The 25,817-nt window shown below is 42.4% G+C and overlaps 1 protein-coding gene across 1 annotated transcript in view; it reads left to right on the forward strand.

Moving 5' to 3' along the window:
• BTF3L4 (basic transcription factor 3 like 4) overlaps nt 1–11,800 on the forward strand; it is a 33,870-nt gene extending 22,070 nt beyond the window's left edge. Inside the window, exons 3-6 of the mRNA XM_089684485.1 lie at nt 2,909–3,022; nt 3,335–3,536; nt 8,278–8,337; nt 10,582–11,800. Of these exons, the coding sequence (XP_089540611.1) occupies nt 2,909–3,022; nt 3,335–3,536; nt 8,278–8,337; nt 10,582–10,628 (423 nt within the window). The 3' untranslated portion in view covers nt 10,629–11,800. The remainder of the gene's footprint in view (nt 1–2,908; nt 3,023–3,334; nt 3,537–8,277; nt 8,338–10,581) is intronic.
• The last annotated feature ends 14,017 nt before the right edge of the window (nt 11,801–25,817 follow it).

A 25,817-nucleotide genomic window follows, 5' to 3' on the forward strand; every position in this document is an offset into this window, starting at 1 on the left:
TTCGAGCCCCTGGAGTCCTGCCCGATAAGGGAGCTCACCATTAAAACGGCTTTTCTGGTGGCGATTACCACGGCTAGGAGGGTGTGCGAGATGGAGGCTCTCTCGATTAGACCACCTTATCTCCGTATTTTTACGGACAGAATCGTTTTCAGACCAGACCCGTCCTTCATTCCGAAGGTGGCTCGGTGTTTCCAGAGGGAACAGGACATTGTCCTTCCCTCGTTTTTTCCTGTCCCGGTGGGGGTAGATCAGGAGAGGTATCATTGTCTGGATGTGAGAAGGTGCGTTCTCCAGTATCTGGAGAAATCTAGGGAATTCAGAAGCACCGAATCCCTTTTTGTTTTTTTTAAGGGGGCTAGAAGAGGCAAGAAGGCGTCTAGAAGGACGCTGGCCAGCTGGCTGCGGCTTGCGATTGCAGGTGCATATCAGGCGGAAGGCCTGGAGGTCCCGGAGGGTATCAAGGCACATTCCACCCGAGCGGTGGCGGCTACCCAAGCAGAGCTAGCAGGGGTTTCCCCAGGGCAGATTTGCAGAGCAGCAACAGGGTCCAGCTTTGACACATTTGCCAAGCATTACAGACTGGACCTGGTCTCGGTGCAGGAGCAGGACTTTGGTCGTAAGGTCTTGCAAGCAGTTAGCCCGCCCGAGGGGTGAGTACTCGCTTATCCTCTCAGAGTGCTGGCCTGAAAGACGGTAGGGGAAAAATCAAGTTACACTTACGGTAACGTCTTTTCCAGGAGTCTTTCAGGCCAGCACCGGTTTCCCACCCGTGTTGCTATTGCTTATGTGAAGATGGCTTATTGTGATTATGTTGTCTCGCATTGTGTCTCCCCAGATGACCGGAGGATGCTTGGAGAACTGAGGTCTGAGGGGAGTGGAGCTTTTTTATTGTAGGTGGAGGTGTTTCCTCAGATGGGGAGGAGCCGAGGTCTCTCAGAGTGCTGGCCTGAAAGACTCCTGGAAAAGACGTTACCGTAAGTGTAACTTGATTTTTTTTTTTACTAAAGCGAGAACGGAATAAATTTTGGCCAAGATTCATGATGAAATAATTATATGCAAATTTTTATAAGAAAAACACTTTTTTTCAAAATTGTTGTACTTTTTCATTTACATAGCAAAAACAATAAAAATCCCAGCGGTGAATAAATACCACCAAAATAAAGCTTTTATCTGTATAAAAAAAAAAATGGTAAAAAATTCATATGGGTACAGTGTTGCATGACCGCGCAATTGTCATTCAAAGTGTGATGGCGCTAAAAGCTGAAAATTGCCCTGGACAGGAAGGGGGTAAAAGTGTCCGGACTGGAAGTGGTTAAGAACATGTTACACTCATATTTCGAGTATAACATTCTCCTATGCACCCAGCTCTCTCAATGTATCTCTCTCTATTCAGAGAGGGGGGGAAAAACCAAAGGGGGGCGGGCTTCACATTGACTGATCACTGCAGTAGCCAATCAGAGGCTTTAACAGCAATCACGTGACCCAGAATCGGGAGTCCCAGGTCCTGATCATTACAATGGTACCCGGGGCTCTCAGTGACACCCCTGGTATTTGTGCTGGGAGCGATATGTGGCACACTCCCAGCCCACAGACAAATATGCAGCCCCATGCAAAATAGCCCAGTTCTGTGAGGTTGCATATTTGTCTTACGTTGGCACCAAGGGGTTAAAATGATTTAATGCGGAAACGAAACCCTCTGATCCAGCCAAGGAAGAAACCTAGAAGTATGGTGGCAGAAAAAAGTGGTCCAAATCTTTTTTTTCTTTCCTTTTTTTTTTTTTTTTTTTTTTAATATAAATATATATATATATATATATATATATATATATATATATATATATATAAAGGTGAAGGTCTATGCTTGCCCCAAGCAGGTTTGAATTCACTTACTATTGACTGACTAAGCTGCCACCTTAGTCTGTTTGGTCTGCAGTTGCCATGGTGCTGCACGTGTGATCAGTTATGACACCAGCCTTTCGATGGCTTGACAGATTGGTAGAGAGCGTAAAGTTGCTGTAACAGTTATCAATCGCGGCATGCCTTGAATGTAGCGGTTTTCAAAGTTGGTTAAAGGGATTCTAAAGTCTATACATTTTTACCTTAATGCATTCCTTGCTTTAAGGTAAAAAAAATGTTTAGGTAACAGTATGTCCCCCCCCTTCCCTTATTCTTACCAAAGTCTTCACTTGATCCAATTCTGTGCCAGTCTGCAACGGCTCTCTCCTCTCACTTCCTAGTCTCACAGGATTCGGTGAGTCAGGGGGAGCCATTGCCTCCTTCTGCTGTCAGCCAGATCTTGTGACTGGGGGTGGGGTGGAGCCAAGCCGCTCTGTGTGTGGCTATGGACACAGGAAACATGGCTTGTGAGTGAGCCCACAGGTATGCCCTTAAAGCCAAGATTAGGAGGGGCCAGGATAACTGGCATGGGACCCCAATCACTGTAAATTCATGTATTCCTCTTTAACAAGGCAGGACCTGCAAAAGAATATACTTTTCTACTAGCTTGTCCTGTCTGCCACAGTTCTGATCTTCACTAGTGCTAAGCGTCAACCTTCTGTTGGTTCTGTGGTTCCTTCTGCCATCAGTTCAGTACACAATAGTAACTTAGGGGTCAGGAAGGAACCACAGTGTTCTGTGAAGGATGCAGAGATCAAATACTCCCAAGTGTTGAATGTGAAGGTTCTTGTCTCTCTAGAATAGAGCAAAGATCCAAGGAAAGAAATGGTACAGCGTTTCCCCTTTTGCTGATCCTTTCCTTTGTTACAGACTTTTAACCAGTCTTTAACCCATACTTTCTGCCTGCCTTTTTACCATTACAGTATATTGAAACTTGATGCTTCCTAGAATTTTTGTTTCCGTACTGTTTTTGCATTTGTCAAAAAATCCTTTCTGTTTTTGCTTTTCTTAGGGCACAGCCCGTAGAAAGAAGAAGGTTGTACACAGAACAGCAACAGCAGATGACAAGAAACTTCAGAGTTCTCTCAAGAAACTGGCAGTAAATAATATTGCTGGAATTGAAGAGGTAATGTTTGGGATCAAGTGGAAGTGGAAGCCTGCTCCTGTTCTGCCTAAGCCAATATTTCATGCTACTTGTGTCCCAGGCAAAAAGTATTTTACTCTGGTATGGTAGCTACAGCTTTCACTGGAGAAGAGAGAGAGAGATATTTTTATTATTTATTTTTATTTTTTTTTTCCGAGTGACATGACCTAAACATCTTTAAAAAAAAAAAAGAAAAAAAAAATCAATATAATATCCATGAGTATTATTTCCATTAAAGGGAAACTATAGGTGCATAACTTTTTTTTTTTTTTTTTTTCTTTCTTCTTTTCCCAGGTAAATATGATTAAAGATGATGGCACTGTTATCCACTTTAACAATCCCAAGGTTCAAGCATCCCTTTCCGCCAACACATTTGCCATTACCGGCCATGCAGAATCTAAGCAGATCACAGAAATGCTCCCAGGAATCCTAAGTCAGCTGGGTGCTGACAGCCTCACAAGTCTCCGCAAGCTAGCTGAACAGTTCCCTCGGCAGGGTAAGGGACCTTCATTGTCATCCATTTTGCCTGTCTCATTAAGGAGATTTCCTTGACTGCCTGTTTCAGAGAGACTGCTTGAAGTGAGAATAAATCTCTCCAAAGTAAGGGAGGTCCATGCCTAGCCTTAGTCACTAGAGCAAGTGTCTCATTGAAAGATTTCACTACAATTCATGTTGAGGTTGTAACCATAAATGTGGACAGTGGTTGTCCGAGCATTTGAATACTGATGCAGACAGCAATAAAACACTGTCTGGGGATCTAATCCCTACTGTATCCAAAACAAAGTGTGTTTTGATTCTCCCTAAATGTTCATCTCTAAACAGCACGTAGCAGTTTAGACTTATTACCCTGTTGCCTCCAGAGGATTCCCTGCCTTCCTTACCAGACAGTTTTTTTTTTGCGATACGGCGCTGTTACTTTTACAATTGCGCGGTCATGCAACGCTGCACCCAAATGAAATTGACGTCTTCCCCCCCTTGACTTGACTTTTTGCTATTAATGTCCAGTAAAAAATTTTTTATCAAATTTAGGCCAAAATGTATTCTGCTACATGTCTTGGTTGTCTTCTTTACTAGTAATGGCGGCGATCAGCGACTTTTAGCGGGACTGCGTCGGGCATTCTGACACCGGAGGGAATTGATTTGGTGTCACTGACATCCCCAATGACACCAATACAGTGATCAGTGCTAGTAAAAAAGCACTGACACTGTACTAATGGCACTGGGCAGGAAGAGGTTGTTTTACTGCGTGGGCTGTGTCTGTTTCACTGTAAGCACACTGCTTTGTATGACTCTGCAGACGGGAGCGATCTGTACTGTTCACATACAGGTCTCCCCTGTCGGAGATACTTGGCGATCACTGGCCGGGACTTGGTGATTGACAGCAGAGGCTGCGAATGGCGGCATGGGTAGAGCTCACACGTACCCCTTACCCGGAACTGCAGAGTCACGTATATCTATAGGTGATTTTGCGCACACCTTCCACCCTGTAGCAGTATTTCTGTGGAGGGGAAGCGGTTAATTGAGATGGGAAGCGGTTAATTGAGATGCAAAACGTTTGTCCACACGTTTGTTTGAAGAGCATTGGGCATTAGTGGGTTTTCTGTGTGCTATAACCTAATATTTATATAGAAATTTCCTCCTGCGCTTATATGGAGTATTACCTATACAATAAAGCAGCTGACGCTCAAACTGATACCTTAACAGTGAAAAACTATAATAATATAGTGCAGCACTAATTCAATAATGTCAATAAATCAAAACATGCAAATATTCAGCCCTTATAATAGTGATATAACTCACAACACACTATATATAAAGTGCAAAACGTGCTCAAACAAAAGTGTTTGCAAAAAGGTGTAAACTGAGGTCCTTAAACTTCAAAAACGTGCAATAATACACACTATGAATGTGTAATACATCATATAATTAAAACAAAACCCTCATTCATATAATGCAAATCGCTTATATATATAAAAAAATGACATTGTGACCAATATAAACGATAATCAATCAAAACATTTTCAAAAGGTCCATAAATCCTCCAAATAGTGCTCCAAACAGCAATAACTCATGCAGAGTGATAATAGTGATAATGTCTGTACCAGGGGCAGACTGACCATTTGAGCACTTGGACACTGCCCGAGGGCCTGGGGTCAGTAGGGGGCCCCATGAAATGCCCCTGGTACACTTTTTTTTTTTTTTTTTTTTTTTTTTCTTTTAAGCTTTCTTTGGGTGTGATTTGAGTATGGGCAAGGACACCGGAGCCCCATGATCCCCTATTGCCTGGGGGCCCCATGAGTTGTCACTCCGCCCCTGATCTGTACTCCAGGCCTTCCAGGATAGATACACCAGCTAGATATTTCCCTCACCATGTATCCTGGTGAGAGAGAAAAAGATCCTCCATAGTGTAGTAATTAGGGTAAATAAAAAAAAAAAAAATGCCCACTCATATTTTGTAGAAATCTTGTACAATCACATAAAAAAACCTCATGCCTGGGTGTACTGCATGGGTTAGGATTTGTCTGCTTGTGCAAAGATCTATGCGTTGCGTCACTCAACCATGTGACTTCATCAGGATATCTTCATAAAGAGTCTTATTTACCCTAATTACTACACTCTGGAGGATCTTTTTCTTTCTCACCATGGTACATGGTGTATCTATCCTGGAAGGCCTGGAGTACTTATTTCCAACCTGAGAGGGGGACTACAGGTGACGTACTAAGGATACCAGCCAGTATTGGAAAAGGATCTAGGAGTGATCCTGGAGGCGTAGTGTCCCATTGGGTCGCAGAATGGAGGTGAGGGGGCATTTTAGCCACGGAGGATGTGTGCTGACACCTGCAGAGACATTATCACTGTTATCACTCTGCATGAGTTATTGCTGTTTGGAAGCACTATTTGGATGATTTATGGACTTTTTGAACATTTTTTTTGATTATTTATGGTTTATATTGGTCAAAGCAACACTGGTCATAGTGTCATTTTTCTATATAGGGGATTTGCATTATATGAATGGGGGTTTTGTTTGTAATACATCATATAATAATATGTAACATTTATAGTGTGTATTATTGCACATTTTTGAAGTTTTAAGGACCTCAGTTTACACCTTTTTTGCGAACACTTTTTGTTTGAGCACTTTTTGCACTTTATTTATATATAGAGTGTTGAGTTATCACTTTATTATAAGGGCTGAATATTTATTTGCATGTTTTGATCTATTGACATTGATTTAGCATTGCACTATATTACTTATAACCTAATATTGCATTTGCATGACGAACACATATATGAAGGAAAGCCTTCAGTCATTATTGTGCAGACTAAAATGTTTGGCTTCTTATTTAGCTATATCTGTTTTTACCTTCTCAGCTTGAGTCAGGGATTGAAAGATTACCTTAAGTTTGACATTGCTTGCCATTTCAACTGCCTCACCTTCTCCCAGCTTCTGAGTGTTCGGTGTTTAAGATTGGGTTGTTCATACAGCAGTTTTTTTCAAGGCTCCAGTAGTTGACAATATACTCAATAAAGCTATTAGGGAAACATATTCATTCTCTCTATATACACTATATTGCTAAATGTATTTGGACACCTCTCCAAATCATTCAGGTGTTCCAATCCCCTCTATGACCACAGGTGTATAATATCAAGCACCTAGGCATGCAGACTGCTTCTACAAACATTTGTGAAAGAATGGGTCGCTCTCAGGAGCTCAGTGAATTTAAACGTGGTGCCGTGATAGGTTGCCACTTGTGCAAGAAGTCCATCCGTGACATTTCCTTACTACTTAATATTCCACAGTCAAGTGTTAGTGGTATTATAACAAAGTGGAAGCAACTGGGAACAACCGCAAATCAGCCACAAAATGGTAGGCCACATAAAATGACAGAGCGGGGTCATTGCATAGTGAAGCGCACAGTGCGCAGAATTTGCCAGCTGTCTGCAGAGTCAATAGCTAAAGACAAACTTCGTGTGACCTTCAGATTAGCACAACAACAGTGTGTAGAGAGCTTCATGGAATGGGTTTCCAAGGCCGAGCAGCTGCATCCAAACCTTAATCACCAAGTGTAATGCAAAGCGTCGGATGCAGTGGTGTAAAGCACGCCGCCACTAGACTAGCAATGGAGAAGTGTTCTCTGAAGTGACGAATCACGCTTCGTGCTTCTCTATCTGGCAATCCAATGGATGTGTCTGGGAATGGTGGTTGCCTGCCTGCATTATGCCAATTGTAAAGTTTGATGGAGGGGGGGATTATGGTGTATGGTTTTTCAGGGGTTGGGCTTGGCCCCCTAGTTCCAGTGAAGGGAACTCTTTAAGACGTCAGCATACCAAGACATATTGGACAATTTTATGCTCCCAACTTTGTAGATACAGTTTGGGGATGGCCCCTTCCTGTTCCAACAAGACTGCACACCAGTGCACACAGCAAGGTCCATAAAGACATGGATGAGCGAGTTTGGGGTGGAGGAACTTGACTGGCCTGCACAGAGTCCTGACCTCAACCCAGTAGAACACCTTTGGGATGAATTAGAGAGGAGACTGTGAGCCAGGCCTCCTCCCCCGACATCAGTGCCTGACCTCACAAATGTGCTTCTGGAAGAATGGGCAAACCTTCCCATAGACACCCTCCTAAACCTTGTGGACAGCCTTCCCAGAAGAATTGAAGCTGTTATAACTGCAAAGTGTGTGTGTGTGTGTGTGTGTGTGTGTGTGTGTGTGTGTGTGTGTGTGTAAATACTTTTTTGTATTTCCATGAACAGAAATGTAACTTAACTTTCATTGAAACTGATCAGATTTGATTCTTGCATAAGTGGAGTTCTGAGTAGTTCTCTTTTTAAAGCTTGACATGCTCAATATTTTTTTGTAAGATGCTGCAGACAGAATCGGTCACCTGCTTATGCAGTCTCCTATTCCGTTGTATTTTCATATCTTTTATACTGCAGAGAATGCAGCTCCTTTGCTGTAGCCATAAGGGCTGCATTAGGGATAATTTGGTGACCTGCTGGTTGTTGGCGGTTTAAAAATAGTTGACAGCTGCAATGTACACCCATGCTTGCTACTAACACCATATGCTACTATAAATGTGTTTTAACTAGGTTAGGGACAGCTGTCTACAACCTGCATGCTTCAGATTAGTCATTACATTTCTTACAACCAGTTGATTTTCTACATTTGCCAGTTTTATTTCCACTGTTACTAGGTGCTATTATAACAGGCTTCTGTGTTTTCTGTTTTAGTATTGGATAGTAAGGCACCTAAACCAGAGGACATAGAAGAGGAAGATGATGACGTCCCTGGTAAGTAAATTATTATTATTATAATAGAGGATTTATATAGCGCCAACACTAAAAGTACTTTGTGTAGCCTGTAAACTCAAATATTCAATCGTGTTGCTCCTCCCCTCTTTTCCTGTCTGTCTCCAATGTTTCCATTAACATTCCAGTGTGGAATTCCAGGGAGTTAGCAGGTGTGGCTTACCAGTGGCAGAGTTTGTCCTGGGCTGTACATTGAGGGCTGCTGAAATAGTAATGCTTTTAGTATATGGACTGTTAACATTAACCAAAAATGTAAATTTGTATATGCTTTAGAGGCAGAAATTATTGGAGTTTACAAGGTTTTTGCACTACCACAGAGGTTCCTGCCTTTCTAATCCCTGTCAAACTACAGTGGGATCCTCCTTTTTTGCTTGGATCAAAGAATATTAGAAAGATTCAGTGTAGTGTATTCATTAAATATGTTTTAAGTTACTCCTAGTTCAACTACCTAAATTCTGCCCCAGTATTATCCCTTAATCCTTTTTATTTATTACAGGTACTTATACAGCACTATCAGTTTATGCAGTGCTTTACATATAGATTGTACATTATAGCAGAATCCAGACTGAATTGTACATAATGTTTTCAGGCATTGGAAGGGAAATCTCTCACTGTACTAATGGCACTGGGCAGGAAGGGGTTAACATGAGGGGCAATTAAAGGGTTGACTGTGTGCTGTTTTACTCTGGGCTGTGTCTGTGTGCTTCACTGTAAGCACACTGCTTTGGATGGCTGTGCACAGCCATCCAAAGCAGTGTGCATGAGCTGACAGGGAGGAGAACTGTTTTGTTTACAAATAGTTCTCCTCCCCGTCTGAGGTGCTCAGCAATCACCGGGCGCCGGCGAGGAATCACTGGTTGGGACCTGGTGATTGACAGCCGCGAATGGCAGCAAGGGTAGGGCGCACACCCCCTACCCGAAACTGCAAAATCGTGTGTGTGTGTGTGTGTGTGTGTGTGTGTGTGTGTGTGTGTGTGTGTGTGTGATTTTGCGCACCCCTGCCTCCCTGGAGCAGTATATTTGCTATAGGGCTGTCGGGAAGCGGTTAAAAACAGAAGAAAATGCATCCCTTTAAAAAGTAACTCCACTTTTGTTGGGTAAAAAAAAGAAACAAAGCATTTCCCTCCTAGGTGATTAATGTACATTGCAGGAATTTTAGCTAACTTTGTTGCAGACACCTACCTTGTTGTTCTGAAGAAAAAAACCTGCTTGTCTACTCAAAATGTGAATGGCAATGATTACATCATTTAGCTGCTGCACTTGCAGAGTTCTATTGTGGAAAGCGGCAGGGTCTGCATCTCTTTAGAAGTGAATTCCCTTTGGGAGTATCTCACTAAAAAATACGTTTGTAGTTGGATGTCCAAAATCTGACTTGTATCTTCGTGTAGATTTCTAGGAAAATCAGTGAGCCAATCACACAAGCAGTAAAGGACATTTCTGGGTGGTGTGTTGTACACCACCTGTGTATAGCATGCTTCCAAGTTGCCATATTGCATTTTACAGAAAATTACAGATCTGCAGGTTGAAAAGTTAACATTTATTGACCTTGAATTACAATATGACTTCTGTTGCAATTGTATGCTATTTTTTGTTTTTTTTGTTTTTTTTCCCCATGAAAGTGGAGTTATCCTTTTTAAATCCAGTGCAACTCTTCACACTGTAGTTGCATTGCGATTTGAAAAGTCCCGTATGCTACATCTTTGATGCAATTTTTTTTTTCAAAAGTACCTTCTATTTTAAGTGGGCAGCACAGTAGCTAAATGGTTAGCACTTCTGCCTGGCAGTGCTAGGGTTGTTGGTTCGAATCCCAGCCACGGCACCACCTGCCTGGAGTTTGCATGTTCTCCCTGTGCGTGCATGGGTTTCCTCCGGGTACTCCGGTTTCCTCCCACACTCCAAAGACATGCTGGTAGGTTAATTGGATCCTGTCTAAATTGCCCTAATGTGTACATATGAATGTAAGTTAGGGACTTTAGATTGTACACCCCTTGAGGGTTAGGGACTGATGTGAATGTACAATATATATGTGTAAAGTGCTGCGTAAATTGACGGCGTTATATAAGTACCTGAAATAAATAAGTCAATAGGAAGCACATGAAAAACTGATCAGTGTAAAAGGGTCTTCAGCAAAGTTAATTTGTAATTTTACTCCTGTATGATTTAGTTTGTTTACACTCTTAGGTGTATAGTGGCTGTTCTAATTTTTTTTTAATTTTCTATTTCCAGAACTTGTAGAGAATTTTGACGAAGCATCGAAGAATGAAGCAAATTGAGAATCATGTAAATCCTTGGAAGTTGACATGGACTTGATTTTAACAAAAAGCGGGGAAAAAAATCAGCTGTGTGGTTCCAAAGTTTTGCCATGGAACATCATGTGTTAATAGTTCCATAATATAAATATTTTGTATTTTAACAGTGCTACTGCAGCATTTTTCTTGCTGTTTATTTTGCGTTTTGCACTTCACTCCCAGGACTTTTGGGGAAAAAAGTGGGGGAAAAAAAAAGTAATCGCAACATTTTGTGTCCACTCCACATAGCTGCTTGGTGAGCCAAAAGCTCTAGTAACACTTTATTTCTTGTTTCCCTATTCCTGTACACATAAAAGAAAACTTCTTAAAAATGTTTTCCCTAAAATCAATTTTGTTTCCTTTTTTTTTTTTTTTTTTTTTTTTTTTTTTTTTTTCTTTCAACATTTTGAATACTAAGTTCACCCACAACCAGTTTTGTTTCTTGGATCCATAGGTTAAAACACCCATCAGCTTCTTGTGTGTTTTGAGTTCTTCGCTTTCTACAAGATCGCTGCACTTGTACACCGAGCTCCACCCACCCAGTGACTCTTGCCCATTTATTGAGGTATTTTCCATTAAAAAGGAGTGAGCTGAGCATGAGAACCACTGGATTGTAATAAATGGCCTTGGTGGGTGAGAGGGGAAATGTAAAAGTTTCTGAAGGGGTCACTTCAGCCACTTTCTGGTCCAGTAATCTATTTAGGTGGTTATTAATCTCTTGTTTTACTTCTTTTACCTCCCTTTTTTTTTTTTGTTTTCTTTTATTCTTCTCTCGGTCTTTCAGGCTCCTTGGCCTTCCAACAACTGTCTTCCTTGCAGAGCATTATTCCCATCCCCCACACTTCTGATCACTTCTATATCTTGGCTACCATAGGTATTCTGGACCAGTCAGTTCTATTTCCCCGGTCCATCTGTGGTTTCAAACTGTGGTCAGTGGAGACAACAAGAAACTAGCTTGTACGGACAAACAATAGCCTGTACAGACATATGGGAACATGATGGATAAGGGATCCAATAAGGCATCCATGTTTTTAAAGGGTAAATCCACTTTCGTGGGAAAAAATAAATGGCAAATAAAATAATGTAGTGTATACAATTGCTATACAAGTCATATTGTAATTGAATGTTATTAAAAATTACTTTTGCTTTTCAATCTATAGCGTTGCAATTTTCTGAAAAATGCATTGCAATATGGCTACTTGGAGGTGTTCTGTACATTGTGTGTACAGAATGTCTCCCAGAAATGTCATTTCCTGCTTGTGTGATTTGGCTTACTGATTTTCCCAGAAGTCTCTACTAAGATGCAAGTCAGATTTTGAGCATCCCTTGCAACAAAAATGTCATTTTTGGTGCAATACTCCCAAAGGGAAATCACACCTAAAGGGATGCAATTTATTTCAGTTACTTATATAGCGCCATCAATTTACGCAGCGCTTTACATATATATTGTACATTCACATCAGTCCCTAACCCTCAAGGGGTGTACAATCTAAGGTCCCTAACTTACATTCATACATACACACACATATTAGGGCCAATTTAGACAGGATCCGGAGTACACGGAGGAAACCCACGCAGGCACAGGGAGAACATGCAAACTCCAGGCAGGTGGTGCCGTGGTTGGGATTCGAACCAATGACCTTAGTACTGCCAGGCAGAAGTGCTAACCATTTAGCCACTGTGCTGCCCATTTTCCTTATTAGATCCCTACAGGTGTAGCAGCTGATTGAATTAATTACACTGGTCTGCCATATTTTGAAGGTCTAAGATATACCTGATTTTAAGCCAGTTTTTGCACTGATTCCGAAAATCATGCTAATTTTACCTAATCAGATCACGTTTTTGAGATATTAGCACATACCAGATATCGCTATGTTGTGATTTTTGTACAGAAGATTTACAAGATGTTCTTAAAGTATACCTAAAAGAGTAAAAAAAAAAAAACCTATTCCTGAATGAAAGGTCTTTTCAGGGACTTCCGATTGTGCTGAGCAGACACCACATCCCTCTGCAGCAGTTGAGTTCGCCTTGGGTCAATGGCATCGGTCGGCCTCTTCATGCTGGTATGCATCACACTCGGCTGTATCAGTGGTCACTACATTCAGGATCAGAACTAAATTCCATGGTGACATCGGGCTCAGGAACAGGAAGATGGTCGCCATGGGGGACAGGTTTTATGACAGAAGGAACATCAGGATACTGAACATGATACTTGTTCTTGCCATTGATGCCTTTTTAGGTTTGTCATGCAGAAGTAGTAGTCGGTGATGTGATCTTTCCTTCCCTCCACACCATTGGGACAGCAAATGTAATACTCTTCCTTTTGTTGTTTCTCCAGACGTTTTATAGCAGATATGGGGAGCGAATGGTTTATCCTGGTCCCCTAGTTTGACTCCAAAGTAAGCATGATATGCCTTCTTCTCAATACCTGTTATTTTTGCTTTACGGTTTGGATGAACCACATATCCAAAGATATAGCAGAACCTATTAGGATGGTTCTTACACTTATGATTCATTGCAATACACCTGAAAAGAAAAAATGGTTATTTATGGTTATCCATGACCATTTGTAACAAAAACAGTGCTCATAGAAGCTTTAACGATGGCAATATTTTGGAAAAATATGTTGTAACAAAAATTCAGCATATCTTCGAAACCAGATCTGAACAAAGAAAATGAATATCTTTGAATTCAGCATGCAAAAATGATCATAAATCTGTTGTGAAACGTTTAACCTTTGAAAATGTTTAAAACGCAGGCCAGTGTGTAATTATGAAACCATTCCCGTACAAATTCACTTTGCACATGGAATCAGACACACAAGCAGCCATTTCTTCTGAATAACAAAGGTAGAAATCTACAGCAAAGTTTGTTAGAATCCTTGCAATGTACATAGGACATCCAGAGGGGAATGTGTGGGGGGTTTTTTTTTTTTTTTTTTTCCTCAACAAAAGTGGAGTTACTCTTTAACTACTAATTTTGATTGTGACACAAAGGGCTATGCTTTTGTAGACCGCTTTCACTAACTTAAAGGAAAGCTCAGGTTTATTTGGCTTAATAGTCTTTTGAAATAGTATTTGACATTTATCTCAGAGTTGTTTTGGAAGAGTGCAGCATCTATTTAGCTTTACCATGATTGAAATGCCTGCTCAGGGGTTTCAGATTATGATACATACGAATTGAGGCATTTTATCTGTGGCAGGCTTGCTTTTTTTTTTTTCTTCTTCCCCCTACTGAGGAACACAGGAAGACTTTAAGCTTTGGGATATACTGCTACCTCCAGGAGAATTGGATGCTGGTAAACAAACAACTGGTATAGCCTTTTCCACTATCAGCCCTTCTCTTCTTTCTTATTCAATGGTGAAGGATCTGGAATTCTGGTAGATCACGAGCTTAATAATGGCATGCAATGTCAAGCTGCGATTTTCTAAAGCGAGCAAAATCCTCTCTTGTATTAAGAGGTATAGACTCCAGAGAGAGAGAGATATCATATTACCTGGTAAAAATAATTAGTAAAACCTCATCTGGAATATGCAGTTCAGTTTTGGGCACCAATTCACAAAGAACATTGGGGAACTGGAGAAAGTACAGAGAAGGGCAACCAAACTGATACGAGGCGTGGAGGAGCTCAGCTATGAGGAAAGATTAGAGGAACTGAATTTATTCTCTTGAGAGGAGATTAAGGGGGGATATGATCTCCATGTATAATACATAAGGGGGGGATATGATCAACATGTATAAATACATCAGTGGTTCATATAGTGAACTCGGTGTAGAGCTATTCATCCTGGAGGTCATCACAGAGGACAAGGGGGCACTCTTTATGTCTGGAGGAAAAGAGATTTAATCTCCACACGGAAAGGTTTCTTCACAGTGAGAGCTGTGAGAATGGAATAGATTCCCTCAAGAGTTGGTTCAGTGGATTGCTTTAAAAAAGGCCTTGATTGTTTCTTGGATACACAGAATATAACTGGATATTAACATTTATAGGTAAAGTTGATCCAGGGAATATCAGATTGCCTCTCGGGGGATCAGGAAGGAATAATTTTTTTTCCCTGCAGGAGCGAATTGGATCATGCTTTTGCTGGGTTTTTTTTTTGTTTTGTTTTTTGCCTTCCTCTGGATCAACTGTGGGTATAGGGTAACTTTTTTTTTTTTTTTTTCTTCAAGCAAAACTCTACTACTTCACTGCTGGAGCTTCTGCTTTGATTTCATTTCTCTGTCACTGTTGTCATGAGCCTGGCTTTTGGAGTACTGCTCCTGGACTCCTGATGGTGGTAGAATATAGCCTTGGAAGGGGGCTTTGAGCATTTGGATCCACACAGGGCAATTTCTATAGTATATTCTGATAAAGGTTTAGTGCTTTACAGTACAGATCTGTATTGTCACATACACTATTCAAGTTTACGGTTTCAAGGATCAGGTTTCACCCTTTCCTGTCATGATGTACTCTCCTAGATCTAGGTGTGATCCTTGGACTTTTTGTCATCAATCTGCTGTTTCAAGAATTGCAAAGCTGCCACATGGACTTCTGTTCTCTAAGTTCTTCCAGGGGGCACATTGCAGCCTCCTATTAATGTTGGCTTCACTTGTAATGTTCTTCAGGTGGCACTTTGAGCTGCAGACAGTCCCCGGTTCTATATTGTCCTGGGCCTGTTGGCATTTGCCGTGTTGCCCACCACTCATTTTGATTGCTTTTGGACATCCCTAAGGTTAAAGGGTTCTTGTGTCCCTTAGTTGTAGAGACAGAAAATAGGATTTTTGTACTGAAATTTTCTGGGAGTCCTTTTTGAGGCACACAGATCCCACACCCCCATGTTTACAATCATGCTCTTGGTACTGCTTTGCTATAAATCTGAGGCATGCTGATAGTGGATGAGGTTTTATGGGGCTGGTTTAAAGTTTTTATGTTTTGCCAGTGTACAGTGGAGCAAACACGTATTTAGTCAGCCACCAATTGTGCAAGCTCTCCCACTTAAAAAGATGAGAGGCCTGTAATTGGCATCATAGGTAGACCTCCACTATGAGAGACAAAATGAGAAAAAAAAATCCAGACAATCACATTGGCCGATTTGGAAAGAATTTATTTTCAAATTATGGTGGAAAATAAGTATTTGGTCACCTACAAACAAGCAAGATTTCTGGCTCTCTGGATGATCCAGAAGAGGATTGGGAGAATGTCATATGGTCAGATGAAACCAAAATAGAACTGTTTGGTAGAAACACAACTCGTCATGTTTGGAGGAGAGAGAATGCGGAGTTGCATCCAAAGAACACCATACCTACTGTGAAGCATGGCGGTGGCAACATCATGCTTTAGGGCTGTTTCTCCGCAAAGGGACCAGGACGACTGATCCATGTACAGGACAGACTGAATGGGGCCAGGTATCGTGAGATTTTGAGTGCCCATCAGCAAGGGCATTGAAGATGAAACGTGGCTGGGTCTTCCAACATGACAATGATCCCAAACATACCGCCCGGGCAATGAAGGAGTGGCTTCGTAAGAAGCATTTCAAGGTCCTGGAGTGGCCTAGCCAGTCTCCAGATCTCAACCCTATAGAATACCTTTTGGAGGGAGTTGAAAGTCTGTGTTGTCCAGCGACAGCCCCAAAACATCACTGCTCTAGAAGAGATCTGCATGGAGGAATGGGCCAACATACCAGCAACAGTGTGTGCCAACCTTGTGAAGACTTACAGGAAACGTTTGACCTCTGTCATTGCCAACAAAGGATATATAACAAAGTATTGAGATGAACTTTTGATATTGACCAAATACCTATTTTCCACCATAATTTGCAAATAAATTCTTTCCAAATCGGCCAATGTGATCGTCTGGATTTTTTTTCCTCATTTTGTCTCTTAGTTAAGGTCTACCTATGATGCCAATTACAGGCCTCTCATCTTTTTAAGTGGGAGAACTTGCACAATTGGTGGCTGACTAAATACTTTTTTGCCCCACTGTACATTCCTCCTGTTATGCAGCAGTGTAACCCAAGTTATAAAGCCTTCTCATATCCTTAAATGGACTCCCAAGAAAAGGATTTTATGATCACTACAAAAGTCCTATTATCTGAATTGTACAAGACAGGACACAGACTGAAAATTTCTAAATTCTGGGTTATAGGATTGTACCTGCAGGTGATTGGACACTGACAAAGCTTTTCAGGACATGCCTACCCCACTCCGAGTCTTCATTATTTTGCTAGCATCTGAAGGTATGTCCCTCCTCTCCTTTTATAGAGAAATCATTCTTGGCTTAACTTGTTTTTTGCTTCTGAGTACCCTACAGGGGCTTACCCTTGCCTATAGTGGGAGCCACAGCAAAAATTTTAAGTGAACATTTTTCTGCTGAAGGCCTGCACAACACTCGCTCAGAGTGACTATGCTTCCTATATCGAGGAGCAGGACCTGATAACACCAGTCAGCACATATGACACAACTCAGACAGCTAACAGGCATCTCTCTCCAGGGCTCCAAAATGCCAGATTCATTCCCCAGCTCCACTGTCTACCTGAGCTGTATCTTGATATTCCCTGTCTAGAAGAGGTGGCCATCGAAGAGAATGAAGAAGCAGTGTTAGAGGGGTTACTGCAGAGCACTGCAATTTCTGTCTGTTAAATGGCAGCACACTGGACTAGGCCAATGAACAACCAACACAATCCTGTATTTCAGGACTGTGCCTTAAAGCGGTGTTCCACCTGGGGTAAAAAAAAGTCAGCAGCTACAAAAACTGTAGTTGCTGACTTTTAAAATACACTTACCTGTCCCTTGGTCCAGCGGTGTTCTCACCACTGCTGGTTTCACTGACCGTCTTCTCTCCGTGCCGCCGGCATCTTCAGTGTGGGCACCTGGCTGTGACAGCTTGCGGCTTCACAGCTGGGTGCCCACTGCACATGCGTGAGAAGTGCTGTGCTTTTGTGAATGGCCCCGTAGTCTTCTGGGACTTGTCGCGTGTCTCACAAGACTACGGGGAGAGGGGGGGAAGACAACTTCTGCATCCAATCGCCTCAGGTGATCGCAGCGAAAGTGGGAGCGGGTACCTCTCAAATTCAGGTACCTGCTCCCCAAAGGTGCCAATCCTTAATGGGGAGTGGGGGACAAAGACCTATAGTGGAACTTCCCCTTTTGGGTGGAGCTCCGCTTTAACTGAACAATTACAGCGATTGCCTCCTGCTCTGCTCTCGTGTGGCTGCTGTAGAATTTCCAAAATGGCTTGAATCTCAGTTTACAAGCACAGAATCTTGTGCCTCAAAGCCTAATCAGCTGAAGATGCCAGTAAATGACTCAAATGCTCCGAAGGAGGATGTCTTTTTGATGAGGCACCTAGTAAGTTCATCAAAGATGTCAAAGGATGGGAAGTTCAACAGTGGAAAATTCTCAACCCCCCAGAGTGTCTGTGTCTTCAAAATGCAGATCACCTAATTGTTCAATTTTAAGATCTAAGTTTACCCCTTTTGTTTTTTTTTTCCAGTGTAGGGCATGGCCTACAAGTTCAAAAAGGCTTCATAATCAAAGGGCGCCCTCATTCCTAAAAGTGGGGGTGCTTCTTCACTGGTCTTTGGGTTTCCCGCTTGTAGCTTTGGGCAGCCAACTTCCCACTGTGGCTGTGCGAGCCACAGCCTTCTGAGACCTGTAATGTTTCTCAGAAGATGGGGGGCAAGGAAAACTGGTGCAACTGACTGGCCGTGGGAGCAAGTTCCTGTCAAAACTAGAAGGGTGAAGTTCTGTTTTATGCTCTGTTGCTGTATTCTCATAAGAAAGTCCAGAAATTGGAAATGGACATAGCAGAATGCATAATTCTAAATACATATACACTGCTGAGGCACCTTATGCTATCTACATTGCCCGAGCCTTGGCTAGCGAGAGAGAATGCTGCTCATGTAGCAGTACTGCGTCTGCATGGGGTGTGTGATTTTTTGATGGCAGCTGTAAGTCTAACGTAAGAAGCTGTAGGCTTGCAAATGCTGCCACAAGAGGGAGTGCTACTTATAAAGATGTTCAGTGACACACAATATTTGGTTTAATGTCTCCCTTTGCACACTTCCTCACAGATTTGGCCCGAAGCCTTTAAAGTAGAATTCTGGGCTTTACCTAACTAGTCTTGCAAATGCTTTCTATCTTTTCCTAATACCTATTCTAACCAATCTGTGTATGAAAATCTGTATAATTATCTGTTTTCAGCCTGGTTTGGTGAGGTAGGGCCCTCTCTGTTCTGGTAAAAGTTAACTGTGGAGAGCTTTTCAGGTCCAGAGCCACTGATGTTACCTCAGCACTTGCCCTGTCTTTGAAGCCTCACTTAATGAGCAATCTGGTGAGGTCAAATACTAGGAGCTACAGTGAAGGAAATAAGTATTTGATCCCCTGCTGATTTTGAATGCCCACTCACAAAGAAATGATCAGTCTAAAAATCGAAGGGTAGGTGCATCGTAATACTGAGACAGAATAGCAACAAAGAATTCAAAAGAAATGCATGTCTAACAAATGATGCACTGATTTGCATGTTCATGAGGGAAATAAGTATTTGATCCCCTATCATTCAGCAGGATTTCTGGCTACCAGGTGTCTTTCATACAGGTAACAAGCTGAGATTAGAAGCAGTCTCTTAAAGGGAGTGCTGCTAATCTCATTTTGTTACCTGAATAAAAGACACCTGTCCACAGGAGCAATCACACAATCAGATTCCAAACTTTCCATCATGGCAAAGAGCTGTCCAAGGATGTCAGGGACAAGATTGTAGACCTACACAAAGCTGGACTGGGCTATCAAACTATCACCAAGCAGCTTGGGGAGAAGGTGACAACGGTGCAATCATTCATAAATGGAAAAAACACAAAACAACTGTCAGTCTCCTTAGGTCTGGTGTGCCATGCAAGATCTCACCTTGTGAAGTGTCAATGATCAGATATACTGCTACATGGCGGCAAAGGTGCGCAAAATCAGGTAGGGGGCGCACGTGAGCCACGCGCGCGCTCTACCTGCACCGCTATTCGCGGCTTAGGCTTTCACCAGGTCCTGGCCAGTGATTACTCGCCAGCACCCAGTGATCGAGGAGCATTACCGACGGAGGGAGAGAATTGTAAGTAAACAAAACAGTTCTCTCCCCTGTCTTGCACACTGTTATGCATGGCTTTGCTTACAGTGAAGCACACACACAGCGCACACCCGGCGATCTCTGAGGATTTCCGACGGGAGAGACATGTATGTAAACAATACAAATCTCTCCCCCGTCAGCTCCTCCACACTGCAATGTATGGCTCTGCATAGCAGAGCCATACAAAGCAGTGTGCTTACAGTGAAACACACAGCACACAGTGAAACAGCACACAGTTAACCATTTGATAGGCCCACATGTTAACCCCTTCCTGCCCAGTGATATTAGTACAGTGTCAGTGCTTTTTATTAGCACTGATCACTGTATTGGTGTCAATGGGGATGTCAGTGTCAGAATGCCCGCTGCAGTCCCGCTATAAGTTGCTAATCACCGCCATTACTAGTAAAAAAAATGTAAATCCCAGTATATATACCACCATTTGTAAACACTATAATTTTAACGTAAACCAATTAATTTACATGTATTGGGATTTTGTTTAGCACACACATGTAGAAGAATAAACTTTTTCCTACATTTATGATGAAATTTGATTTAAAAAAACATTTTTTGGACATGTTTAATAGCAAAAAGTAAAAAAAAATTTTTTTCCCTCTGTTGGTCTATTTTTATGGTGCAAAAAATAAAAACTGCACAAGCAAATACCGAAAGAGAGCTCTATTCGTGGGAAAAAAAGGATGCAAATTTAATTTAGGTGCAGCGTTGCATAACCGCGCAATTGTCAGTTAAAGTAACGCAGAGTCGTTAACGCAAACAATAGCCTGGTCAGGAAGGGGGGTAAATCCTCTGGAGGGCAAGTGGTTAATGAGGTCAATAGCATCTGGTAAGAGAGGAGTGTTTCTAATTTTTTGGTGGTGGATCACTAGGTAGTGGAAACAGTGGATACAAGCACTTTCTATCACAATTTATGGACTTTTTGATTATTTCATGTCAATATACCTATTACACAGGATTTGGAAATTTGCACATATATGGATTTCCTTGATTTTTTTTTATTATATTGTTTGCACTTGCACACATATTATATACTATTGAGGTTCTATAATCACAATCAGTGTAATGGTGATTAGCAAGCGCCATCATTGATTTATAACATTTTTTATCACTTTTTTTTATAAAACCACGCAGTATGCACTCACATTCAAAGAAAATAACACCGCACATCTAAATCAGCAATGTAAACCAATCAGAACACACTTGCGGGGACATTTCTAGATGTGATGATGTCATGTCACATAGCTCCACCCAACGCATTTTGTTAGGTATGATGTCTTACCTCCATGCTGCCTGTGTCACCCCCACCAAATTAGCAGATATCAACTGAGCCCTTTCTTTGGCCGAACAGTTCCAGGGTCTTTACTATAAACTGTTCACTGTCCCATGCCCAAAAAGGCTGTCGGAACTAATTATTATAATTATACAGTAGTTATATAGCGCCAAAGGGTTTGCTCAGCGCTGTACATTAGCGAGGGGGACAGAACATGAGACAATACAGTACAATACATGAGGGATTCGAGGGCCCTGCTCTTTGGAGCTTACAATCTAGGAGGGAGGGGACAGTGGTACAGGAGGAAGTGGCTGTGGGGGATGGAGTGGTAGGAGGAGTGGAGGAGATCGGTTGTTAGGTGAGGGTGGGGTAGGCTTCCCTGAAGAGATGGGTTTTCAGGGCGCGCCTGAAGGTGAGGAGGGTAGGTGACAGTCTGATGGATTGGGGTAGGGAGTTCCAGAGGATGGGGGAAGTCCTGGAGAAGTCCTGCAGTCGGTCGTGGGATTAGGAGACCAGGGAGCTAGAGAGTAGGAGGTCTTGTGAGGAGCGAAGGGCACGGGTAGGGTGGTATATGGGTATCAGGTCAGTGAGGTAGTTTGGGGCAGCATTGTGGATGGCTTTGTATGTCAGAGTTAGTAATTTGAATTTAATGCGTTGGGCAATCTGTAGCCAGTGAAGGGATTGGCAGAGGGGGGTGGCAGATGTGGAGCGGTTGGTGGGGTGGATGAGTCTAGACACTGAGTTCAGGATAGACTGGAGTGGGGAATATCTTTGGAATATCTAGGTCTAGTCCTGGACACAGCTCAGGTCAGAGTGTTACTTCCAGAGAAGAAGCATCAGGTACTCTGGTCTCAGATTCAAACTGTCCACTCCATAAGCCATCCAGCTCTCCACTTTTGCATGAAAGTCCTAGAGGCAGTCCTATTTGTCCAAGTTTACTTCAGACCCCTACAACACAACATTCTGTCCCTGTGGGACAAGTTGGTCCGGTCTCTGGCCAGACTGATTTGTCGGTTATGCAGAACAAGGTTGTCCCTGGCCTGGTGCCTCAGGATATCCTTTTTTTCCCAACTGTGGGAGGGTACTAATGATGGATGCCAGATGGTAGGGTTGGGTTGGAGGCCTGGGCACCCTGTCAGTGACTTGGTTATTGGGAGTCTTGTCTCTCAATGCACTATCTGGATGTTTGGGTTATTTAGCTGTCTCTAAAGCATTGGACCATCTTACAACAGATTTGTCTAAACCAGATTCAATCGGACAATGTCCTTGATGTATCAATCATAAGGGAGGAACCAGACGTCTTGCAGGAAGTGAGGTAGTTTGGATCCTGTCCTGGGCAGAATTTCACATTAGTGCTTTGTCAGACATTTACATTTCAGACATAAACTATTGCCTGGCAGTGCCTGGACCCAGGACAGTGGTCCTGGTACCCGGAGGTGATCCTTGGACCTATATCACAGGAAGGGGATTCGGGATGTGGACCTCTTTGCCTCCAAGTTCAACAACAAATTAAACAGGTTTGTCCCAAGGCAGAGTAATCCACTAGCAGAAGCAGTGGGTTCTCTGATGGCTCTGTGGGAACAGTATACCCTGATTTATGCCTTCCTTCCCTGAAACTTCTTTGTCTGCTTTGCAGGATTGAGCTTCAGGGTATTCTGGTAATCCTCATTGCACTGGACTGACCCAAGTGAATGTGGCACACTGATCTGGTAAAACTCTGAGCAGATGCTCAGTGGGTTCTACTGGATAGTCAGGATCTTCCATCGCAAGTTGCCATTCTCCCTCATGGTTGCTAGCTTTGAAGGTATGGCTGTTAAAGCCCAGAATCCAAGGGACAGGGGTATCTCCGAGTCTGTGATTCCTATGATCCTCAAAGCTAGGAAATTTTCTTGCAAGGTCATCATTGGACATGGAAGGTATATTTCACTTGGTGTGAGTCTCAGGACTTCCACACCAGGAGTTTGTCTTTGGGACACATTCTCTTGTTATTACTGCAATATCAACGGTTAGATTTTATCAAGGGTCAGATTTTTGCCCTTTCTATTTTATTTGGGAGATCTATCTCTCAGTCACTGCTTCTTTCAGGAAGACTGATTTCCTTTGTGTAAGCATGGATGGACTCAGTATGGATGCATAATCTTCTTGTTCCATCATCTATATGTGGCTCAGGCAGACCATCATCCAAACCTATGATCTCAAGGATCGAGATACACACTTTCCTGTCAAGGTGCATTCACTAGATCAAGTGCTTCTTGGGCTTTTTGGCATCAAGCAAATGTTTGCCAGATTTGCCACCTTGTTCTCTGTTCACATGTTCTACCAGGTGAATATTTCTGAATCATCTGATGCCAGCTTTAGTCGAAAGGTCCTTTTTGGGCATCTCTTTAAGTTGCATGAAGTCCCCAGTTTTTTATTGAGCCTGTTATCATTTGTTTTGTATTTTGCTCATCCCTCCATTGGACTGCTTTTGGATGTCCCTAAGGTTAAAGACTTCTTGTGTCACTCAACAGACAAAACAGAAAATAGGAAATTTGTAACATTTTGTATTCTGAGTCCCTTAAGGGACATAGGTCCCACCCCTGTCATTACTGAAGCATGCTAGTTATACCAGGGGTTATCCTGGGCTGGCTTACAGTTTTTTGGGGGTTTTTTGCCACTGTCTAATCATTGCCCCAGATCATAGAGCTTAGGTCCAGTGATAGGCTTCTCACTGTACTATGGGATGGAAGAAAGAGCATGCATGTTTTAACTCACAAGAAGAATTTTTTTTTCAGGGTGCTGCAGTGGTGCATGCAGGAAAAGGCAGGCTTTAAATGGACACAAAGGAGTTTATTTACTAAAGCTGGAGAATGCAAACTCAGGCTCGCTTCTGCATAAAAAACAATCGGCTTCTAACTAAGCTTTGACAATAAAACCTGGAAGCTGATTGGTTTCTATGCAGAAGTGAGGCTGATTTTGCATTCTCCAGCTTTAGTAAATAAACACCAAAGTGACACAGAAGGGTTCCTCCTAACAATTTGCCTTAAAGCCCAGCTCCTGGCAAACTGTTCCCTTTCAGAGGGGCTGTGCCTGCACCGCAAGTGTTAAGTGCTTTTTTTGTCCAGGGGTGAGGAGAAAGCCTTATGCTTACCTGATCCTCTGCGCCACCACAAACAGTGCTCCCCATAATTCTGTGGTGGGCTGTTCCTGGTGTCTTTATGTCCAGAGCAGGGCTCTGCTAGAGTGCGGGGAAACAGGAGCTGCAGGTACCGGTCTTGTGTGGGGAGGATCAGGTAAGTATATCTCCCTTCATCTTTCTCCTAGACAAAAACAAGCGAATAACCCTTGTAGTGCGGATACAACTCCACTGCAAGGAGAAACTTTTTTTTTGCCCAGAATTCATCTTTAATGTATCATAAGAAGTTTCCTTTTTTGCGTGCTTTTTTTAAGTTTAGTGTTTATGAAAACTAGTGGGTCAATATCACAGCCAGGTAACTAACATCTTTAGAAGGAATGGTCAACAGTAGTTTCCAATGTATCAGTCTGAAAACTGATTTCTTTGTGAATGTAACATGTCACAAAGCATGACACTCGCATAACAGAGTTATGATTGAAACAGCCATGCCCTGAAATGTGTTGCATTCAGGGGCGGACTTACCATTCCGGCACTGCCCGAGGGCCCAGGGTCAGTAGGGGACCCCATGAGATGCCCCTGGTACCTTTTTCATAGGCTTTTTTGGGTATGGACAAGGACACAGGGTCCCCATGATCCCCTATTGCCCAGGGGCCCCATGAGTTGTCAGTCCGCCCCTGGTTGCATCCTAGTACTTAGGCCACAATGCCGCAGAACAAATTTATGACATGCGAGTCATGTAATGACTTCGACAACCAGAGTGACACATGCGTCAGGTAATGACTTTCAATCATAATCTTCTCTTTGCTTAGTGACAGTTTGTCCTTATCATCTAAAGAAAAAAAAAACAAACTCTATAAACGAGCTCATATCCATGCAATGCGGATTTCTATGTAGTGCTACCTCACAAAATACCTTCTTTCAGTCTGCTTGCATAATGGCAGACTATGAACATATGTTAGAGATGTAATATTTCACACAACACTGAAATTTAACATTCATCTACTGGAAATGAACAGGCGGTTCCCCGTCACTGTGAATAATAAGTACATGAAGGAACAGTTACATACAAGTACACTGGTAGTTTTTCAACTGTCACTGACTAGCATGGGTCCCTAGGGCATTTAAATGTACTGCTGCTTGTTCTCTATAACATACAGTATATGTCAAGACGGATAACAACAACAAAATGCCTAGCTAGGACAAACACAGAAGCAGTGTGCATTTCATCACATCCAGGTTCAGCTGTCACTTTGTGCACCATTAGCTTCAGTAGAAGGCAGGTGAGAAATCAGGGGTCTAATAGACCCCAATGTCTCATTACAGATAACCTGTTCTAGCAAAAAGCTACTAAATAGGAGACATTTGGTGATCTCCTACCCAACAGCATCTGGTGGTAACATCACCACACAGGCAGTGGCAAAGCGCAATGATCTTTGTAGGTAAGTTTAAACCAAATTTCCTGCCCTTGACCATCCACCAAGGAAATCTTATTGCCGCTGATCACTATTGATTTGGGTGAAAAGGGGGCAGCACTGGGGCCCCTGCTTTGAATGCGGGTTAGGACACTGTCTGCATTGAGTTTGCATGCTTGTGTCGGTTTCCTAAACTCTAAAGACATGCTGGTAGGTTAATTGGCTCCTTTCCAAGTATGTGTGTGCGTGTAAGCATGCATATTAGATAGGA

Source organism: Staurois parvus, unplaced genomic scaffold, assembly GCF_062004578.1.
Source record: "Staurois parvus isolate SC_StPar_1 unplaced genomic scaffold, SC_StPar_1.0 ptg000347l, whole genome shotgun sequence".
NCBI lineage: Eukaryota > Metazoa > Chordata > Amphibia > Anura > Ranidae > Staurois > Staurois parvus.